A 20191-nucleotide genomic window follows, 5' to 3' on the forward strand; every position below is an offset into this window, starting at 1 on the left:
ACACTGACCCTCCCCCGTCACCACACACACTGACCCTCCCCCGTCACCACACACACTGACACTCCCCCATCACCACACACTGACCCTCCCCACATCACCACCCACACTGACCCTCCCCCCTCACCACCACACACTGAGACTCCCCACATCACCACCCACACTGACCCTCCCCCCGTCACCACATACTGACCGTCCCCCCATAACCAAACACACTGACACTCCCCCCCGTCACCACACACTGACACTCACCCGCCATCACCACACACTGACACTGTCACCACCCACACTGACCCTCCCCCGTCACCACACACTGACACTCACCCCGTCACCACACACTGACCCTCCCCCCGTCACCACCCACACTGACATTCCCCCCATCACGAAACACACTGACCCTCCCACCGTCACCGCACACTGACCCTCCCCCCGTCACCACACACACTGACACTCCCCCCCGTCACCACCCACACTGACCCTCCCCCCGTCACCAGTTACTGACCCTCCCCCCGTCACCACACACTGACCCTCCCCCCGTCACCACACACTGACCCTCCCCCCGTCACCACCCACACTGACCCTCCCCCTGTCACCACACACTGACCCTCCCCGTCACCACACACACTGACCCTCCCCCCGTCACCACACACACTGACCCTCCCCACATCACCACCCACACTGACCCTCCCCCCGTCACCACACACTGACCCTCCCCACATCACCACCCACACTGACCCCCCCGTCACAACACACTGACCCTCCCCACGTCACCAAACACACTGACCCTCCCCGTCACCACACATTGACCCTCCCCCCGTCACCACACACACTGACCCTCCCCCCGTCACCGCACACTGACCCTCCGCACATCACCACACACACTGACACTCCCCCCGTCACCACCCACACTGACACCCCCCACATCACCACCCACACTGACCCTCCCCCCGTCACCACACACATTGACACTCACCCCGTCACCGCACACACTGACACTCCCCACGTCACCACCCACACTGACCCTCCCCCCATCACCACACACTGACCCTCCCCACATCACCACCCACACTGACCCTCCCCCGTCACCACACACACTGACCCTCCCCACATCACCACCCACACTGACCCTCCCCCCGTCACCACACACTGACCCTCCCCCGTCACCACACACACTGACCCTCCCCACATCACCACCCACACTGACACTCCCCACATCACCACCCACACTGACCCTCCCCGTCACCAAACACACTAACCGTCCCCACGTCACCACCCACAGTGACACTCCCCCCATCACAACACACAGACACTCCCCCTGTCACCACACACACTGACCCTCCCCCCGTCACAACACACTGACCCTCCCCCCGTCACCAAACACACTGACCCTCCCCGTCACCACACACACTGACCCTCCCCCCGTCACCGCACACTGACCCTCCCCACATCACCACACACACTGTCACTCCCCCCGTCACCACCCACACTGACCCTCCCCCCGTCACCACACACATTGACACTCACCCCGTCACCACACACACTGACCCTCCCCCCGTCACCACCCACACTGACCCTCCCCCCGTCACCACAGACACTGACCCTCCCCACGTCACCAAACACACTGACCCTCCCCGTCACCACACACTGACCCTCCCCCCGTCACCACACACACTGACCTTCCCCCCGTCACCGCACACTAACCCTCCCCACATCACCACACACACTGACACTCCCCACATCACCACCCACACTGACACCCCCCACATCACCACCCACACTGACCCTCCCCCAGTCACCACACACATTGACACTCACCCCGTCACCACACACACTGACCCTCTCCCCGTCACCACCCACACTGACCCTCCCCCCGTCACCACACACTGACCCTCCCCACATCACCACCCACACTGACCCTCCCCCCGTCACCACACACACTGACCCTCCCCACATCACCACCCACACTGACCCTCCCCCCGTCACCACACACTGACCCTCCCCACATCACAACCCACACTGACCCTCCCCGTCACCAAACACACTGACCGTCCCCACGTCACCACCCACAGTGACACTCCCCCATCACAACACACAGACACTCCCGTCACAACACACTGACCCTCCCCCCGTCACAACACACACAGACCCTCCCCCGTCACCACACACTGACCCTCCCCCCGTCACCACATACTGACCGTCCCCCGTCACCACCCACACTGACCCTCCCCCTGTCACCACACACTAACACTCCCCCGTCACCACCCACACTGACACCCCCCACATCACCACCCACACTGACCCTCCCCCATCACCACACACATTGACACTCACACCCGTCACCACACACACTGACACTCCCCCCGTCATCGCACACTGACCCTCCCCCCGTCACCACCCACACTGACACTCCCCCCTCACCACACACACTGATCCTCCCCCCGTCACCACACACTGACCCTCCCCCGTCACAACACACACTGACCCTCCCCCCGTCACCACCCACACTGACCCTCCCCGTCACCAAACACACTGACCGTCCCCACGTCCCCACACATTGACCCTCCCCCCGTCACCACCCACACTGACCCTCCCCCCGTCACCACACACACTGACACTCCCCCCGTCAGCACACACTGACCCTACCCCTTTACCACCCACACTGACCCTCCCCCCGTCACCACACACACTGACCCTCCCCCCGTCACCACACACTGACCCTCCCCACATCACCACCCACACTGACCCTCCCCGTCACCAAACACTGACCCTCCCCCCGTAACCAAACACACTGACACTCCCCCCGCCGTTACCACCCACACTGACCCTCCCCCCCACCACCCACACTGACCCTCACCCCCGTCACCACACACTGACCCTCCCCCGTCACCACACACACTGACCCTCCCCCCGTCACCACACACTGACCCTCCCCCGTCACCACACACACTGACACTCCCCCATCACCACACACTGACCCTCCCCACGTCACCACCCACACTGACCCTCCCCCCTCACCACCACACACTGAGACTCCCCACATCACCACCCACACTGACCCTCCCCCCGTCACCACATACTGACCGTCCCCCCATAACCAAACACACTGACACTCCCCCCCGTCACCACACACTGACACTCACCCGCCATCACCACACACTGACACTGTCACCACCCACACTGACCCTCCCCCGTCACCACACACTGACACTCACCCCGTCACCACACACTGACCCTCCCCCCGTCACCACCCACACTGACATTCCCCCCATCACGAAACACACTGACCCTCCCCCCGTCACCACCCACACTGACCCTCCCCCCGTCACCAGTTACTGACCCTCCCACCGTCACCGCACACTGACCCTCCCCCCGTCACCAGCTACTGACCCTCCCCCCGTCACCACACACACTGACACTCCCCCCCGTCACCACCCACACTGACCCTCCCCCCGTCACCAGTTACTGACCCTCCCCCCGTCACCACACACTGACCCTCCCCCCGTCACCACCCACACTGACCCTCCCCCTGTCACCACACACTGACCCTCCCCCTGTCACCACACACACTGACACTCCCCCCGTCAGCACACACTGACGCTCCCCCCGTCACCACCCACACTGACACTCCCCCCGTCACCACACACTGACCCTCCCCCCGTCACCACACACACTGACCCTCCCCCCGTCACCACACACACTGACCCTCCCCACATCACCACCCACACTGACCCTCCCCCCGTCACCACACACACTGACCCTCCCCCCGTCACCACACACACTGACACTCCCCCCGTCAGCACACACTGACCCTACCCCTTTACCACCCACACTGACCCTCCCCCCGTCACCACACACACTGACCCTCCCCCCGTCACCACACACTGACCCTCCCCACATCACCACCCACACTGACCCTCCACGTCACCAAACACTGACCCTCCCCCCGTAACCAAACACACTGACACTCCCCCCGCCGTTACCACCCACACTGACCCTCCCCCCCACCACCCACACTGACCCTCACCCCCGTCACCACACACTGACCCTCCCCCGTCACCACACACACTGACCCTCCCCCCGTCACCACACACTGACCCTCCCCCGTCACCACACACACTGACACTCCCCCATCACCACACACTGACCCTCCCCACGTCACCACCCACACTGACCCTCCCCCCTCACCACCACACACTGAGACTCCCCACATCACCACCCACACTGACCCTCCCCCCGTCACCACATACTGACCGTCCCCCCATAACCAAACACACTGACACTCCCCCCCGTCACCACACACTGACACTCACCCGCCATCACCACACACTGACACTGTCACCACCCACACTGACCCTCCCCCGTCACCACACACTGACACTCACCCCGTCACCACACACTGACCCTCCCCCCGTCACCACCCACACTGACATTCCCCCCATCACGAAACACACTGACCCTCCCCCCGTCACCACCCACACTGACCCTCCCCCCGTCACCACACACTGACCCTCCCACCGTCACCGCACACTGACCCTCCCCCCGTCACCAGCTACTGACCCTCCCCCCGTCACCACACACACTGACACTCCCCCCCGTCACCACCCACACTGACCCTCCCCCCGTCACCAGTTACTGACCCTCCCCCCGTCACCACACACTGACCCTCCCCCCGTCACCACACACTGACCCTCCCCCCGTCACCACCCACACTGACCCTCCCCCTGTCACCACACACTGACCCTCCCCCTGTCACCACACACACTGACACTCCCCCCGTCAGCACACACTGACGCTCCCCCCGTCACCACCCACACTGACCCTCCCCCCGTCACCACACACTGACCCTCCCCCCGTCACCACACACACTGACCCTCCCCCCGTCACCACACACTGACCCTCCCCACATCACCACCCACACTGACCCTCCCCGTCACCACCCACACTGACACTCACCCGTCACCACCCACACTGACACTCCCCCCGTCACCACACACTGAACCCCCCGCCCCCGGTCACCACACACACTGACACTCCCCCCGTCACCAAACACACTGACCCTCCCCACATCACCACACACTGACCCTCCCCCCGTCACCACACACTGACCCTCCCCACATCACCACCCACACTGACCCTCCCCCGTCACCACCCACACTGACCCTCCCTCCGTCACCACACACACTGACACTCCCCCCGTCACCACACACACTGACACTCCCCGTCACCACCCACACTGACACTCCCGCCACCACACACTGACCCTCCCCCCGTCACCACACACACTGACCCTCCCCCCGTCACCACACACTGACCCTCCCCACATCACCACACACACTGACCCTCCCCCCGTCACCACACACACTGACACTCCCCCCGTCACCACCCACACTGACACTCCCGTCACCACCCACACTGACCCTCCCGTCACCACCCACACTGACCCTCCCCCGTCACCACCCACACTGACCCTCCCCCCGTCACCACACACTGACCCTCCCACCATCACCAGCTACTGACCCTCCCCTGTCACCACACACACTGACACTCCCCGTCACCACACACACTGACACTCCCCGTCACCACCCACACTGACACTCCCGTCACGACACACTGACCCTCCCCCCGTCACCACACACACTGACCCTCCCCCCGTCACCACACACTGACCCTCCCCCCGTCACCACACACACTGACACTCCCCGTCACCACCCACACTGACACTCCCCGTCACCACACACACTGACCCTCCCCCCGTCACCACACACACTGACACTCCCCCCGTCACCACACACATTGACACTCCCCCGTCACCACACACTGACACTCCCCCCGTCACCACACACTGACACTTCCCCCGTCACCACCCACACTGACCCTCCCCCGTCACCACACACACTGACACTTCCCGTCACCACACACTGACACTTCCCCCGTCACCACACACTGACACTTCCCCCGTCACCACCCACTCTGACCCTCCCCCCGTCACCACACACTGACACTCCCCCCGTCACCACACACTGACACTCCCTCGTCACCACCCACACTGACACTCCCCCCGTCACCGCACACTGACCCTCCCCGTCACCGCACACTGACACTCCCCCGTCACCACCCACACTGACCCTCCCCCTGTCACCACCCATTGATCCTCCCCCCATCACCACACACTGACCCTCCCCCCGTCACCACACACTGACATTCCCCCCCGTCACCACACACTGACCCTCCCCCCCGTCACCACACACTAACCCCCCCCACCTCCAAGCACATCTTCAAAAGGCACTTCCTCAGGAAGTCAGCATCCGTCATGAAGAACCCCCTCCATCCGGGCCATTCCATCAGTTACCATCATCAGAGAGCAGTTACATCAGCCTGAAGATACACACTCAACGTTTTTGGAACAGCCTCCTCCCTCAGCAATGGACAATGATCCCCCAAATATCAATGAACAGTAAATCTCAAGTATTGCAATATCCTGCTGCCACAATGCAACAATTTTCATGACCTTTGTCGGTAATATTCAACCAGATTCTGAATACATCCAGCAAGATGCTCTTTTCTGCAAGGTCGCAGTGATGGCTTTGAACTGTTCTGGAGTCAGACGGTGATTGGTAAAGTTGCCTTGATTGTTGGAGAAACTACATCCCCATTCCACATGAACCTTCCCCTGGTCCAAAGTTAATGTGAAAACCCACCTGAAAACAAAGCCATGTGAGTCGATTAACTTCCCGTAGTTTGATCCATTGAGATTCCCGGAGTTGCCCACAACTGCACAGGTCTGACAGCGACAGGGGTTCATCCTCAGCACTGGCTTGGACTTGATCCCTCTCTGGAAGAGCTGGTGGTGAGCCAAGGCCAATGCTGGTTTTCTCAGCTGCAGCTTCTGCAAGGACCAAAAACACCAGCAGATTTCACTGAGGAGCAAAATAACAACCCTCCCACCCACCCCTCCCAAATCAAACCTCCCGCAGCCCACCCACCCCAAACACACACTCCCACCCAGCCCACCCAAATCAAACCTCCTGCAGCCCACCCACACACTCCCTCTCATCCCTCCCAAACCAAACATCCCACAGCCCAGCCTCGGGCTGTAAGTGTGGAGTTTTCACACACTGCCTGTGAGTGTGGCTTCCTCAAATGTTCTAGTTCCCTCCCACATCCTAAAGTCATGCAGGTCAGTTAATGGGACATTTTAGTTGGCAGGGAAGTTAGGGTACGGAGTAGATGGAGAAGAGAGGTTAGAGGGAAATGAAGAATTGAGCTGGCATGGATGGGACAGGCAATCCAACGGCCTCCTTTTGTGCATTAATTATTAGTGGGGTCCATCCCTGATGCCCTAACAGAGAGTGGAACACTCCTAGTCAGAGGGAAGGCACAGCAAGATCCCCATTTGGCATGCCCCCATCAACTGTCACGAATTTTTGTCTCTGCACCAGATAAAGTATTCTGCCTGGATGCACCTGGGCTTGGCGTGCTGACTGCTCTGCACATCAGCTCAAACGACTATAGAGAATTGTGGACACATCACACACAGAGTAAAGAAACCACACTGTCCGCTACAGCTTCCTTCATTATGCCTCCATTGATCACATTTTTCAGTGCTCCAATGCTCATAAGGCCATAAAATATAGGAGCAGAATGATGTCATTCAGCCCATCGAGTCTGCTCTGCCATTTCATCATGGCTGATCCATTTTCCTTCCCAGCCCCAATCTCCTGCGTTCTCCCCATATCCCTTCATGCCCTGACTACTCAAGAATCTATCAACCTCTGCCTTAAATGTACAAAAAGACTTGGCCTCCAAGCTGCCCGTGACATTGAGTTCCACAGATTCACCACTGTCTAAAGAAATATCTCCTCATCTCCATTCTAAAAGGGCGCCCCTCTGTTCCCTCCATGGAGAAGGTGAGACTTGTACAGAAGGGACAGTTTACACATGCATTTGATGGGGATTAATATCCTAGTGGGAAGACTGGTTAATGCTAAACAGTAGGGGTGCAGAGAGATGGGAACCAGAGTGCCAGAACAGTGACTGGAGAGGTTGTGGAGCAGATGTTGGTAAGACCTCAGACAAAAGTTAGGAATCAAAAGGTTGACTGGCATCCTGAGCTGCATATACTTCAATGTAAGAAGTATCATAGGAAAGGTGGATGATAGTGCTGAAGATGAGGTACCAGATTTTCAAGCAGAGCCAATGAGTAGTGAGGAGAGGCTGTTGAAAGGGCAATAGGATGAGTTGTAACATAAAAGGCAGACAAAATCGAAAAGGGTGAATACAGGTGTTGTATTTGAATGTGTGCACTCAACTTGCAGCACACTCACAGATTGGCATGTATGATGCTGTGGGCATCACTGATTATAGCTGGGAACTTAATGTCCAAGGATACACACTGTATCAAAAGGACAGGCAGGAGACAGGTGGGGAGGTATAGCTCCTTTGGCAAAAAGGGGATGAAATCAAAACATTAGAAAGAGGTGTCATGGGGTCAGAAGGTGTTAAATCTTTGTGGCTGGAGCTAAGAAACTGCAAGGGTAAAAAATCACTGATGGGAGTTGTATACCGAGGTCCAAATAGAAGTCAGGATATGGACTACAAATTACAATGGGAGACAGAAAATGCATGTCAAAAGGACGATGTTACAATAGTCATGGGAGACTTCAATATGCAGGTAGATTGGGAAAATCAGATTGGTGCTGGATTCCGGGGTGGGGGGTGGGGTGGTTTCTAGAATTCCTACGAGATGGTTTTTTAGAGCAGCTTGTGGTTGAGCCCAGCAAGGGATCAGGTATTCTGGATTGGGTGTTGTACAATGATTCGAAACTGATTAGAGAGCTTAAGGTAAAAGAACCCTTAGTGATCATAATACAATCAAATTCACCCTGAAATTTGAGAAGATGAAGCTGAAGTCAGATGTATCAGTATTACAGTGGACTAAAGGGAATTACAGAGGCCTGAGAGAGGAGTTGGCTAGGATTGATTGGAAAAGAACACTGGCAGGGATGACAGCAGAGCAGCAATGACTGGAATTTCTGGAAGCAATTCGGAAGGCACAGGATAGATACATCCCAAAGAGGAAGAAATATTCTAAAGGCAACATGTCACAGCCATGGCTAACAAAGGAAGTCAAAACCAACATAAAAGTCAAAGGGGGCATATCATAGAGCAAAACGTGGAAGTTAGAGGATTGGGAAGCTTCTAAAAACCTACAAAAGGAAACTAAAAAAGTTATTAAGATAAAGATAGAATGGGAAAGTAAGCTAGCTAATAATATTAAAGAGGATACCAAAAGTTACTTCAGATACATAAAATGTAAAAGAGAGGTGAGAGTGGATATCGGGCTGCTGGAAAATGATGCTAGAGAGGTAGTAATAAGTTTCATGAAAGAGCGAATGAACTGAATAAAAATATTGCATTAGTCCTCACTGTGAAAGACACCAGCAGTATGGTGGAAGTTCCCGGTGTCAGGGGTCAGAAGTGTGTGAAGTTAGCATAACTAGAGAGAAGGTTCTTGGGAAACTGAAAGGTCTGAGGTAGATAAGTCACCTGGACCAGATGGTGTACACCACAGCGTTCTGAAAGATAAGATAAAATTAAACTTTATTTATCCTTAAGGAAATTATTGCTGCAAAGTTGCTCAGTCAGAAATATATACTTAAAATACAAAATGTAAGCATTGAGGTATGAAAAAGAACACAAATGTGCATTAAAAAGTAATAGTGCAAAATACAGATGTGCAATGAAACCATATACATTTGAGGAGGAGAAATTGTGCAGTCTTATAGCGAGAGGGAAAAAGGGTCTCCTGTGACGTTCAGTGGTGCATCTTGATGGAATCAGTCTGTTACTAAAGATGCTCCTCTGTTTGTCCAATGTGTCATGGAGGGTGTGAGATAACGCTCCGTAGCTTCTGCAGCATCCTCCTCTCAGGCAGAACCATCAGGGAATCCAGTTCCACCCCCAGAACAGAACCAGCCTTCCTAATGAGGTTATTGGTCTTCTTGGCATCAGCTGTTCTCACCCTGCTGCCCCAGCAGGCTACGGAGTGGAATAGAATGATGGCCACCACTGAGTCGTAGAACATCTGCAGCAGAGTACAGGTGATTCAACCCACATCACTCAACAAAGTTGTCACCACTCTTCTGTACTCAGCCTCTTGACCCTGGCTGATACAACCCACAATTACTGAGTCATCTAATAACTTCTGCAGGTGGCAGAACTCCAAGATGTAGCTGAAGTCCGAGATGTAGATGGTGAACAGGAAGGGGGACAGGACAGTCCCCTGAGGTGCCCCTGTGCTACTAACTACAGTATCTGATGCACAGCTCTGCAATCTCACATTATGTGGCCGTCTGGACAGGTAGTCTGAAATCCAGGACACTGGTGGGGCATCCACCTGCATCTCCATGAACTTACTCCCTAGTAAAGCAGGTCAAAAAGTTATAAAAACACTGGAGAAATCACAGAACATGATTCTCAAAGAGGTGGCCGAAGACATTGTGGAGGCATTAGTAATGATCTTCCAAGAATCACCAGAATCACTAGAATCACTAGAATCACCGGAAGACTGGAAAATTGCAAATGTCACTCCACTCTTCAAGAAGGGAGAGGGGCAAAAGAAAGGAAACTATAGGCCAGTTAGTCTAACCTCAGTGGTTGGGAAGATGTTGGAGTCTCTTATCAAGGATGAGAACTCAGGGTACTTGGAGGCACATGATAAAATTGGCCTTAGTCGGCATGGTTTCCTCAAGGGAAAATCTTGCCTAACAAATCTATTGGAATTCTTTAAAGAAGTAACAAGCAAGGTTAACAAAGGAGAATTGTTTGATGTTGTGTACTTGGATTTTCAGAAGGCCTTTGACAAGGTGCCACACATAAGGCTGCTTACAAACTATGAGCTGATAGTATTACTGTACAGGAAAGATTCTAGCATGGATAAAGCAGTGACTGATTGGCAGGATACAAAGTGAGAATAAAGGGAACCTCTTCTGGTTGGCTGAAGGTGACTAGCGGTGTTCCACAGGGGTCTGTGTAAATTCTTTGTACATTATATGTCAATAATTTGGATGATAGAATTGATGGCTTTGCAAAGTTTGCAGATGATATGAAGACAGGTGGAGGGGCAGGCAGTGTTGAGGAAGCAGAGAGGCTACCGAAGGATTTAGACAAAATAAGAGAATGGGCAAAGAAATGGCAGATGGAATACAGTGTCAGAAAGTGTATGAATCAGGATCAGGTTTATTGTCACCGGTATGTGATGGTCATGCACTTCAGTAGAAGAAATGAAAGGGTTGACTAAGTACAAAATATCGAGCTGCAGAAGGACGTGGAAGTCCTTGTGCAGGATTCCCCAAAGGTTAAATTGCAGTTTGAGTCTGTGCTGAGGAAGACAAATGCAATGTTAGCATTCATTTCAAGAGGACTGGAATATAAAAGCAAGGATGTAATGTTGAGACTTTATAAAGCACTGGTGAGGTCTCACTTGGAGTATTGTGGGCAGGTTTGGGCCCCTTATCTTCGAAAGGATGTGCTGAACCTGGAGAGGGTTCAAAGGAGGTTCACAAAAATGATTCCAGGATTGAATGGCTTGTCAAAATTTGACATTTTTGGCTCAAAGAGGAGGCAGTTTGAGCAAATCTTATATTTCCTTTCATGGATAAGTGTCAAGCAGATTCTCATCCATCACACAGTACCATAAGAGAGGTATCTGATCAGCCCCAACTCCATCCTGCAGAAGGACAACAAGCCCAGACATACGGCCAGGGTCACAATGAACTGTCACTAGCAAATAGAAGAAGGATTTTTGCCTCCACAGGGCCCTGAGCTCAACATCATTGAGGCTGTCTGGGATTACCTGGAGAGACAGAAGCAAGTGAGACAACCAAAGTCTGCAGAAGAACTGCGGCAAGTCTTCAGCTGCTTGAAATGACTGGCCAGTCAATTTTCTTATAAAACTGCATGACAATGTAGCTACAAGAATTGATTAAGTTTTAAATGCAAAGGGTGGTCATGCCAAAGATTGATCTGATTTAGTTCTTTACTGTTTGCTGCTCTTCATAGTAACTTTTTTGATATTTATAAACTTTTCATTTCATTATTGTTCAAAGTATCTTCACTTTACAGATTTTTTAAAATATTTGCCCAAGACGTTTGCACAGTACTGTGGGATGTCAGAGCTAAGTTCTTTACACAGTGAGTGATGGGTGTGTGAAACACCCTGCCAGGGGTGCTGGTAGAGACAGATACATTAGAAACTCTTAGGTAGTCACATGGATGAAAGAAAAACTGGAGGACAGTGTGGGAGGGAAGAGTTAGATTATTTTTAGAGTAGGTTAAAAGATCAGCACAACATGGCGACCTGTACTGTGCTGTAATGTTCGATGTATTACAAGCTCTGCCTGCCCTGACAAGTATCAGCTTTCAGTAGTCTCAGTTCAGGTTTCCAATGTCTGCACTTTATTTGATTTTCATTTTCCCTGAAATCTGTAAGTTTGACTCACCAACCACCACAGGAGAATATCGTGGGGGATGTCCTGGTTATCACTGGTCAGTAGTGGCTGAACAGTTGAATTAAACCTCTTGTCAAACCAGAGTGAGACTCGTTGTTCTGCGATACAAGTCTCACAGCCGCAAGAATTCTTTCTGCACAGCCTTGCTTCCTTCCTGTGGCACCAGAAGACGGTGAACAAGCAGAGCAGGAGGAACAGAATTCCTGCCCACCTGGAAAGACTCATCCTGAAGCAGCAGAGAGCGACTGGGAATCTCATCCACATCAGGCTGTGGTCCTCTAGTCACCTCCTTCTAGGGTCCTCTAGTCACCTCCTTCATTGTTCAGTAGTCCTAGAGTGAAGAGCAGAGTTATAAACAACTGCACACTCATTAGAAACATCAAACTACTTGTTTATTTGTTTAGAAATACAGCAGAAAACAAGCCCTCTGGCCCAACGAGCCACACCATCTAGTAACCTCTGATTTACCCCCCCCCCCAGCCTAAACACAGGCCAATTTACAATGACCAGCTAACAAGTATGTCTTTGGACTGTGGAAGGAAAGCAGAGCACCAGGAGGAAACGCATGTCGTTCACAGGGAGAATGTACAAACTCCTTACAGACAGCATAGGATATGAACTCCAAACTCCGGTGCTGCAAGTGCTCATTCCACACAGCACCAGATGCAGATTCCATTTACTTATCACATGTAAATGCGAACATACAGGAAATGTATTGTTTGCTTTAAGACCATCGAATATAGAAGCAGAATTAGGCCATTTGGCCCATCGAGTCTGCATCACCATTTCATCAAGGCTGAACAAATTTTCCTCTCAGCCCCAATCTCCAGCATCCCTTCATGCCCTGACCAATTAAGAATCTATCAACCTCTGCCTTAAATATCTGTAAAGGCTTAGCCTCCACAGCTGCCTGCAGCAACGAATTCCACAGATTCACCCCTCTCTAGCTAAAGAAATTCCTCCTCATCTCTGTTCTAAAAGGACACCCCTCTATTCTGAGGCTGTGTCCTCGGTCTTAGACTCTCCCACCATAGGAAACACCCTCTCCACATCCACTCTATCAAGACCTTTCACCATTCAATGTTTCAATGAGGTCACCCCTCATTCTTGTGAATTCCAGCAAATGCAGACCCAGAGCCAAACACTCTTCATATGACAAGCCATTCAATCCATTCACACACACACGTCACCGTCGTCGTGGTTATCCCTCGAGGTCGAGGATGATGGTCTTCATTCCGTTGATCTACTTATGGGCTCTCAAGTGGCTTATGAGTCCAATCTTGGCTTTGAAAGTTCCTCCGCATTCAGGACAGGTAGTTCCAGATGGCAGATCGGGCTTTGGTTGTTGCTACTTCTCTTTCCATTTTCTTCGCTTTTCTTCTCATTCTGCACATTTGTTGGCTTCGAAAGTTGCTGTTCCTTCTTGGATGATGGCTTGCCAAAGTTTCCTGTCCTTGGCATTGGTTTCCCAATTGTTGATGTCGATGTTACATTTCTTCCGGTTGGCTTTTAAGACATCTTTGAATCTCTTCTGTTGTCCGCCTCTTTTACGTTTGCCTTCTTTAAGCTGGGAGTAGAAGATTTGTTTTGGCAGACGTTCGTCTTTCATCCGAACAACATGACCGCTCCATCTTAGTTGGTTCTTGATGACGTAGGCTTCAATGCTTGTTTTTGCTTCATTTAGCACACTGATGTTGGTTCTTCTATCTTCCCAGCTGATATTTAAGATGTTTTGAAGACAGCATTGATGGAACTTTTCAAGTGCCTTCAGAAGTTATCGGTATGTTGTCCACATTTCTGATGCATACAGGAGCATTGGGATTACCACTGCTTTGTACGCTAACATTTTGGTGTCTGATTGGATGTCATGATCATGAAAGACTCTTGTTCGGAGACGTCCAAAAGCTGTTCCAGTGCATTTAAGACTATGTTGGATCTTGTCATTAAGGTCGACATTGGAGGAGAAGAGGTGACTTCCAAGATATGGAAAGTGGTCCACATTTTCCAGGGTTGTTTCGCCAAGATGAATTGATGGTTCCATCCGATTTGTGTCAGTTGGTGACGGTTGGTAGATGATCTGGGTCTTCTTGGAATTGATGGTAAGTCCAAGTTTCGTGTCTGCATGGTTGAAGGCAGTCAGAATCTGTTGTAGGTGGTTTTCTGAGAGAGCTGCATGAGAGATGACTGTTGTCATCTGCGTATTGGAACTCGATGAGGGAACTTATGGACATCTTGTTTTTGGACTTGAGATGGGCAAGATTGAAAAGTCTGCCATTTGTTCTGCGGACAATTTCAATTCCTGGGAATAGGTCGTCTTTGATGATGTGAATGATTGACGCAAAGAAGATTGTGAACAAAGTTGGGGCAATCACGCATCCCTGTTTTGCTCCTGATCTAACTTGAAAAGGCTCACAGTTACTGTTGCTGACCATGACTGTGGCAAGCATGCCATCGTGGAGGAGTCTCAGGATTCGAATGTACTTTTCAGGGCATCCATAGGTGGATAGGACATCCCATAGGAGTACTCTTGATACCAAGTCAAAGGTCGATGAATGCCATGTACAAAAGTTGAAGTTGTTCATGACATTTTTCTTGTAGTTGTCGCATTGTGAAGATCATATTGATTGTTCCACGTGATGGTCTAAAACCGGCTTGAGTCTCCGAAAGGATCTTCTCAACTAAAGGCTGAGCCAGCTGTTCATGATGCGGGTGAGGATCTTTCCTGCTTCCTGCTGTTGCTAACAGGGAAATTCCACAATAGTTTCCACGTTCAGATCGATCACCTTTCCTTTTGTAGATGGTAACGATTGCTGAGTCTCTAAAGTCTGCTGGTATGTCTTCATTTATTCAGATCTTGATGAGAAGTTGATGTAGTTGATAATGAAGCAGGTTACCTCCAATTTTGTAGACCTCATCTGGTATTCCATCGAGTCCAACAGCCTTGTTGTTTTTCAAGGTTTTGATGGCTTCCTTGACTTCTTCAAATGTTGGTATTTTGCTTAGGGAGTCGTCAATGGGCTGTTTTGGAATGTTGTTAATCACATTCCTGTCAAATGAGATAGTTGATTTAGAAGATCTTCAAAGTGCTCCTTCCGTCTAGAATTGATGTCAGCATTGCTCTTCAGGATGGTTCAATATGCTCTTCAGGAAGCTAGCTCGTAGTTAGTTTTTACAATGTCTCCTGTGACGGTGATGTGCCTCTCATGTGAGATGTGGCAGTCTTGGGGGAACGCCCCTCTCCCGCAGAGTCACATCTGCCAGAAGTGCATACGGCTGGGCGATCTGGAAGACCGTGTAAGGAATCTGGAGCAGCAGCTGCATAACCTTCGACCCATAGGGGAGAATGAGGCAGTCATAGATGAGAGCTACAGGGAGGTAGTCACATCTAGGCTGTCGGAAGCAGGTCGTTGGGTGACAGTCAGAGGGGGGAAAGCAAAGGTGAGCAGACAGGTAGTGCAGAGCACCCCTGTAGCCATTCCCCTGCATAATAAGTTTACCATCCTGGATACTGTCGGCGGGGACGACCGACCAGGTGTGAGCCACGGTGGCAGGGCCTCCGGCACTGAGTGCAGAAGGGTGGGACGGAGAAGAGAAGAGCTGTTGTCATTGGAGACTCTATAGTCAGGGGAGCAGACAGGAGATTTTGTGGACGTGAGAAGGACACCCGCATGGTTTGTTGCCTCCCGGGTGCCAGGGTCCGGGATGTCTCTGACCGGGTGCACGACATCCTGGTACGAGAGGGAAAGGAATCAGAAGTCGTGATACATGTTGGGACCAACGACATAGGCAGGAAGAGGGATGAGGTCCTGAAGTGTGAGTTTCCGGAATTAGGCAGAAGGCTGAAGAACAGGACCTCAAGGGTGACGTTCTCAGGATTGCTGCCAGTGCTACGTGACAGAGATGGTAAGAATTGGAGGAGATGGCAGTTGAATGCGTGGCTGAGGAGTTGGTGCAGGGAGCAGGGTTTTAGATTTCTGGATCATTGGGATCTCTTTTGGGGAAGGTGGGACCTGTACAGATTGGATGGGTTGCACCTGAACTCGAGGGGGAGCAATATCCTTGCAGGTAGGTTTGCTAGTATGGTTCGGGAGGGTTTAAACTAATTTGTGAGGGGGATGGGACCCAGGGCGATAGAGCAGTGAAAGAAGTGCATGGAGTAAAGCCAGATCTAACATACAGAGAGGCTTTGAGGAAAGAGAAGCAGAATAAACGGTGTAAAGACAGTAAGGTAGAAGGGCTGAAATGTGCGTACCTCAATGCAAGAAGCATCAGGAACAAAGGTGATGAACTGAGAGCTTGGATACATACATGGAATTATGATGTAGTGGCCATTACAGAGACTTGGCTGGCACCAGGGCAGGAATGGATTCTCAATATTCCTGGATTTCAGTGCTTTAAAAGGGATAGAGAGGGCGGAAAAAGGGGAGGAGGGGTGGCATTACTGGTCAGGGATACTATTACAGCTACAGAAAGGGTGGGTAATGTGGCAGGATCCTCTTTTGAGTCAATATGGGTGGAAGTCAGGAACAGGAAGGGAGCAGTTACTCTATCTGGAGTATTCTATAGGCCCCCTGGTAGCAGCAGAGATACAGAGGAGCAGATTGGGAGGCAGATTTTGGAAAGGTGTAAAAATAACAGGGTTGTTATCATGGGTGACTTTAACTTCCCAAATATTGATTGGCACCTGATTAGTTCCAAGGGTTTAGTTGGGGCAGAGTTTGTTAAGTGTGTCCAGGATGGATTCCTGTCACAGTATGTGGACAGGCCGACCAGGGGGAATGCCATACTAGATCTAGTACTAGGTAATGAACCGGGTCAGGTCACAGATCTCTCAGTGGGTGAGCATCTGGGGGACAGTGACCACTGCTCCCTGGCCTTCATAAATATCACGGAAAAGGATAGAATCAAAGAGGACAGGAAAATTTTTAATTGGGGAAAGGCAAATTATGAGGCTATAAGGCTAGAACTTGCGGGTGTGAATTGGGATGATGTTTTTGCAGGGAAATGCACTATGGACATGTGGTCGATGTTTAGAGATCTCTTGCGAGATGTAAGGGATAAATTTGTCCCGGTGAGGAAGATAAAGAATGGTAGGGTGAATGAACCATGGGTGACAAGTGAGGTGGAAAATCTAGTCAGGAGGAAGAAGGCAGCATACATGAGGTTTAGGAAGCAAGGATCAGATGGGTCTATTGAGGAATATAGGGAAGCAAGAAAGGAGCTTAAGAAGGGGCTGAGAAGAGCAAGAAGGGGACATGAGAAGGCCTTGGCAAGTAGGGTAAAGGAAAACCCCAAGGCATTCTTCAATTATGTGAAGAAAAAAAGGATGACAGGAGTGAAGGTAGGACCGATTTGAGATAAAGGTGGGAAGATGTGCCTGGAGGCTGTGGAAGTGAGCGAGGTCCTCAATGAATACTTCTCTTCGGTATTCACCAATGAGAGGGAACTTGATGATGGTGAGGACAATATGAGTGAGGTTGATGTTCTGGAGCATGCTGATATTAAGGGAGAGGAGGTGTTGGAGTTGTTAAAATACATTAGGATGGATAAGTGCCCGGGGCCTGACGGAATATTCCCCAGGCTGCTCCACGAGGCAAGAGAAGAGATTGCTGAGCCTCTGGCTAGGATCTTTATGTCCTCGTTGTCCACGGGAATGGTACCGGAAGATTGGAGGGAGGCGAATGTTCTTCCCTTGTTCAAAAAAGGTAGTAGGGATAGTCCGGATAATTATAGACCAGTGAGCCTTACGTCTGTGGTGGGAAAGCTGTTGGAAAAGATTCTTAGAGATAGGATCTATGGGCATTTAGAGAATCATGGTCTGATCGGGGACAGTCAGCATGGCTTTGTGAAGGGCAGATCGTGTCTAACAAGCCTGATAAAGTTCTTTGAGGAGGTGACCAGGCATATAGATGAGGGTAGTGCAGTGGATGTGATCTATATGGATTTTAGTAAGGCATTTGACAAGGTTCCACATGGCAGGCTTATTCAGGAAATTAGAAGGCATGGGATCCAGGGAAGTTTGGCCAGGTGGATTCAGAATTGGCTTGCCTGCAGAGGGCAGAGGGTGGTGGTGGAGGGAGTACATTCAGATTGGAGGATTGTGACTAGTGGTGTCCCACAAGGATCTGTTCTGGGACCTCTACTTTTCGTGATTTTTATTAACGACCTGGATGTGGGGGGAGAAGTTTGCAGACGACACAAAGGTTGGTGGTGTTGTAGATAGTGTAGAGGATTGTCGAAGATTGCAGAGGGACATTGATAGGATGCAGAAGTGGGTTGAGAAGTGGCAGATGGAGTTCAACCCAGAGAAGTGTGAGGTGGTACACTTTGGAAGGACAAACTCCAAGGCAGAGTACAAAGTAAATGGCAGGATACTTGGTAGTGTGGAGGAGAAGAGGGATCTCGGGATACATGTCCACAGATCCCTGAAAGTTGCCTCACAGGTGGATAGGGTAGTTAAGAAAGCTTATGGGGTGTTAGCTTCCATAAGTCGAGGGATAGAGTTTAAGAGTCGCGATGTAATGATGCAGCTCTGTGAAACTCTGGTTAGGCCACACTTGGAGTATTGTGTCCAGTTCTGGTCACCTCACTATAGGAAGGATGTGGAAGCATTGGAAAGGGTACAGAGGAGATTTACCAGGATGCTGCCTGGTTTAGAAAGTATGCATTATGATCAGAGATTAAGGGAGCTAGGGCTTTACTCTTTGGAGAGAAGGAGGATGACAGGAGACATGATAGAGGTATACAAGATAATAAGAGGAATAGATAGAGTGGATAGTCAGCGCCTCTTCCCCAGGGCACCACTGCTCAATACAAGAGGACATGGCTTTAAGGTAAGGGGTGGGAAGTTCAAGGGGGACAGTAGAGGAAGGTTTTTTACTCAGAGAGTGGTTGGTGTGGGAATGCACAGCCTGAGTCAGTGGTGGAGGCAGATACACTAGTGAAGTTTAAGAGACTTCTAGACAGGTATATGGAGGAATCTAAGGTGGGGGCTTATATGGGAGGCAGGGTTTGAGGGTCGGCACAACATTGTGGGCCGAAGGGCCTGTACTGTGCTGTACTATTCTATGTTCTATGGTTGAACCATCTTTGCTTTTGAGAAGGGCTTGAACATGTGTGGATGGGCCAAAAATAGCTTTAGCTGCGTTGAAAAAGCCTCGAAAATCGTTGGCATCTGCTAGTTGTAGGATTTCCTGAGCTATCTTCCTCCACCATTGGTTTTTCAGGTTTCGGGTGCTCTTCTAGACTGCAGCCATCAGAGTTCGTATATTCCAGGTTCCAAATGTCATAGTTTCACTTCTCGATATTTTTTGACTGCATGATGGTGATCCCTCTGGGTGCGGCTTTCCAAACAGGATGGGGTGAAGCAGACTATTTTTAGGGCACCTTTTCTAGCCCCTTCCCAGTTCAGGGTGAGGAGAGTGGATCCTAAGTAGGGCTGCTCAGATGTGAATACTGCTACCAAACAACTTTCCTGCTTCTGTCCAAAAGTTGAGCGACTGAATCAAGTATTCACCGCTTTCGTGCCGGTTCTTGACTAGGAGCTTCCAGCCATCACATTGTCTGCTCCCGTCGCCCTCCCCAAATCACCGAAAGACTTGAAGAAGTGGCCCACAGAGCAAAGACGCTTGTGTGTGTATTTGTTTAACATGTACTCCAAGAAGCACATGATACTTCACAAATCA

General features: G+C 51.2%; 1 protein-coding gene across 2 annotated transcripts in view; it reads right to left on the reverse strand.

The window, feature by feature from the left end:
* The window catches only part of LOC140193188 (CMP-N-acetylneuraminate-beta-galactosamide-alpha-2,3-sialyltransferase 1-like), a 52740-nt gene that overhangs the window by 29576 nt on the left and 2973 nt on the right, over positions 1 to 20191 (reverse strand). For both annotated transcript variants that reach the window (XM_072250598.1, XM_072250596.1), the window contains exons 2-3: positions 12498 to 12837; positions 6696 to 6883 (exon numbers count right to left, since the gene is read on the reverse strand). In XM_072250598.1, the coding sequence (XP_072106699.1) occupies positions 6696 to 6883; positions 12498 to 12770 (461 nt within the window). In that variant the 5' untranslated portion in view covers positions 12771 to 12837. The remainder of the gene's footprint in view (positions 1 to 6695; positions 6884 to 12497; positions 12838 to 20191) is intronic.

This window comes from Mobula birostris, unplaced genomic scaffold (genome assembly GCF_030028105.1).
Source record: "Mobula birostris isolate sMobBir1 unplaced genomic scaffold, sMobBir1.hap1 scaffold_421, whole genome shotgun sequence".
NCBI lineage: Eukaryota > Metazoa > Chordata > Chondrichthyes > Myliobatiformes > Myliobatidae > Mobula > Mobula birostris.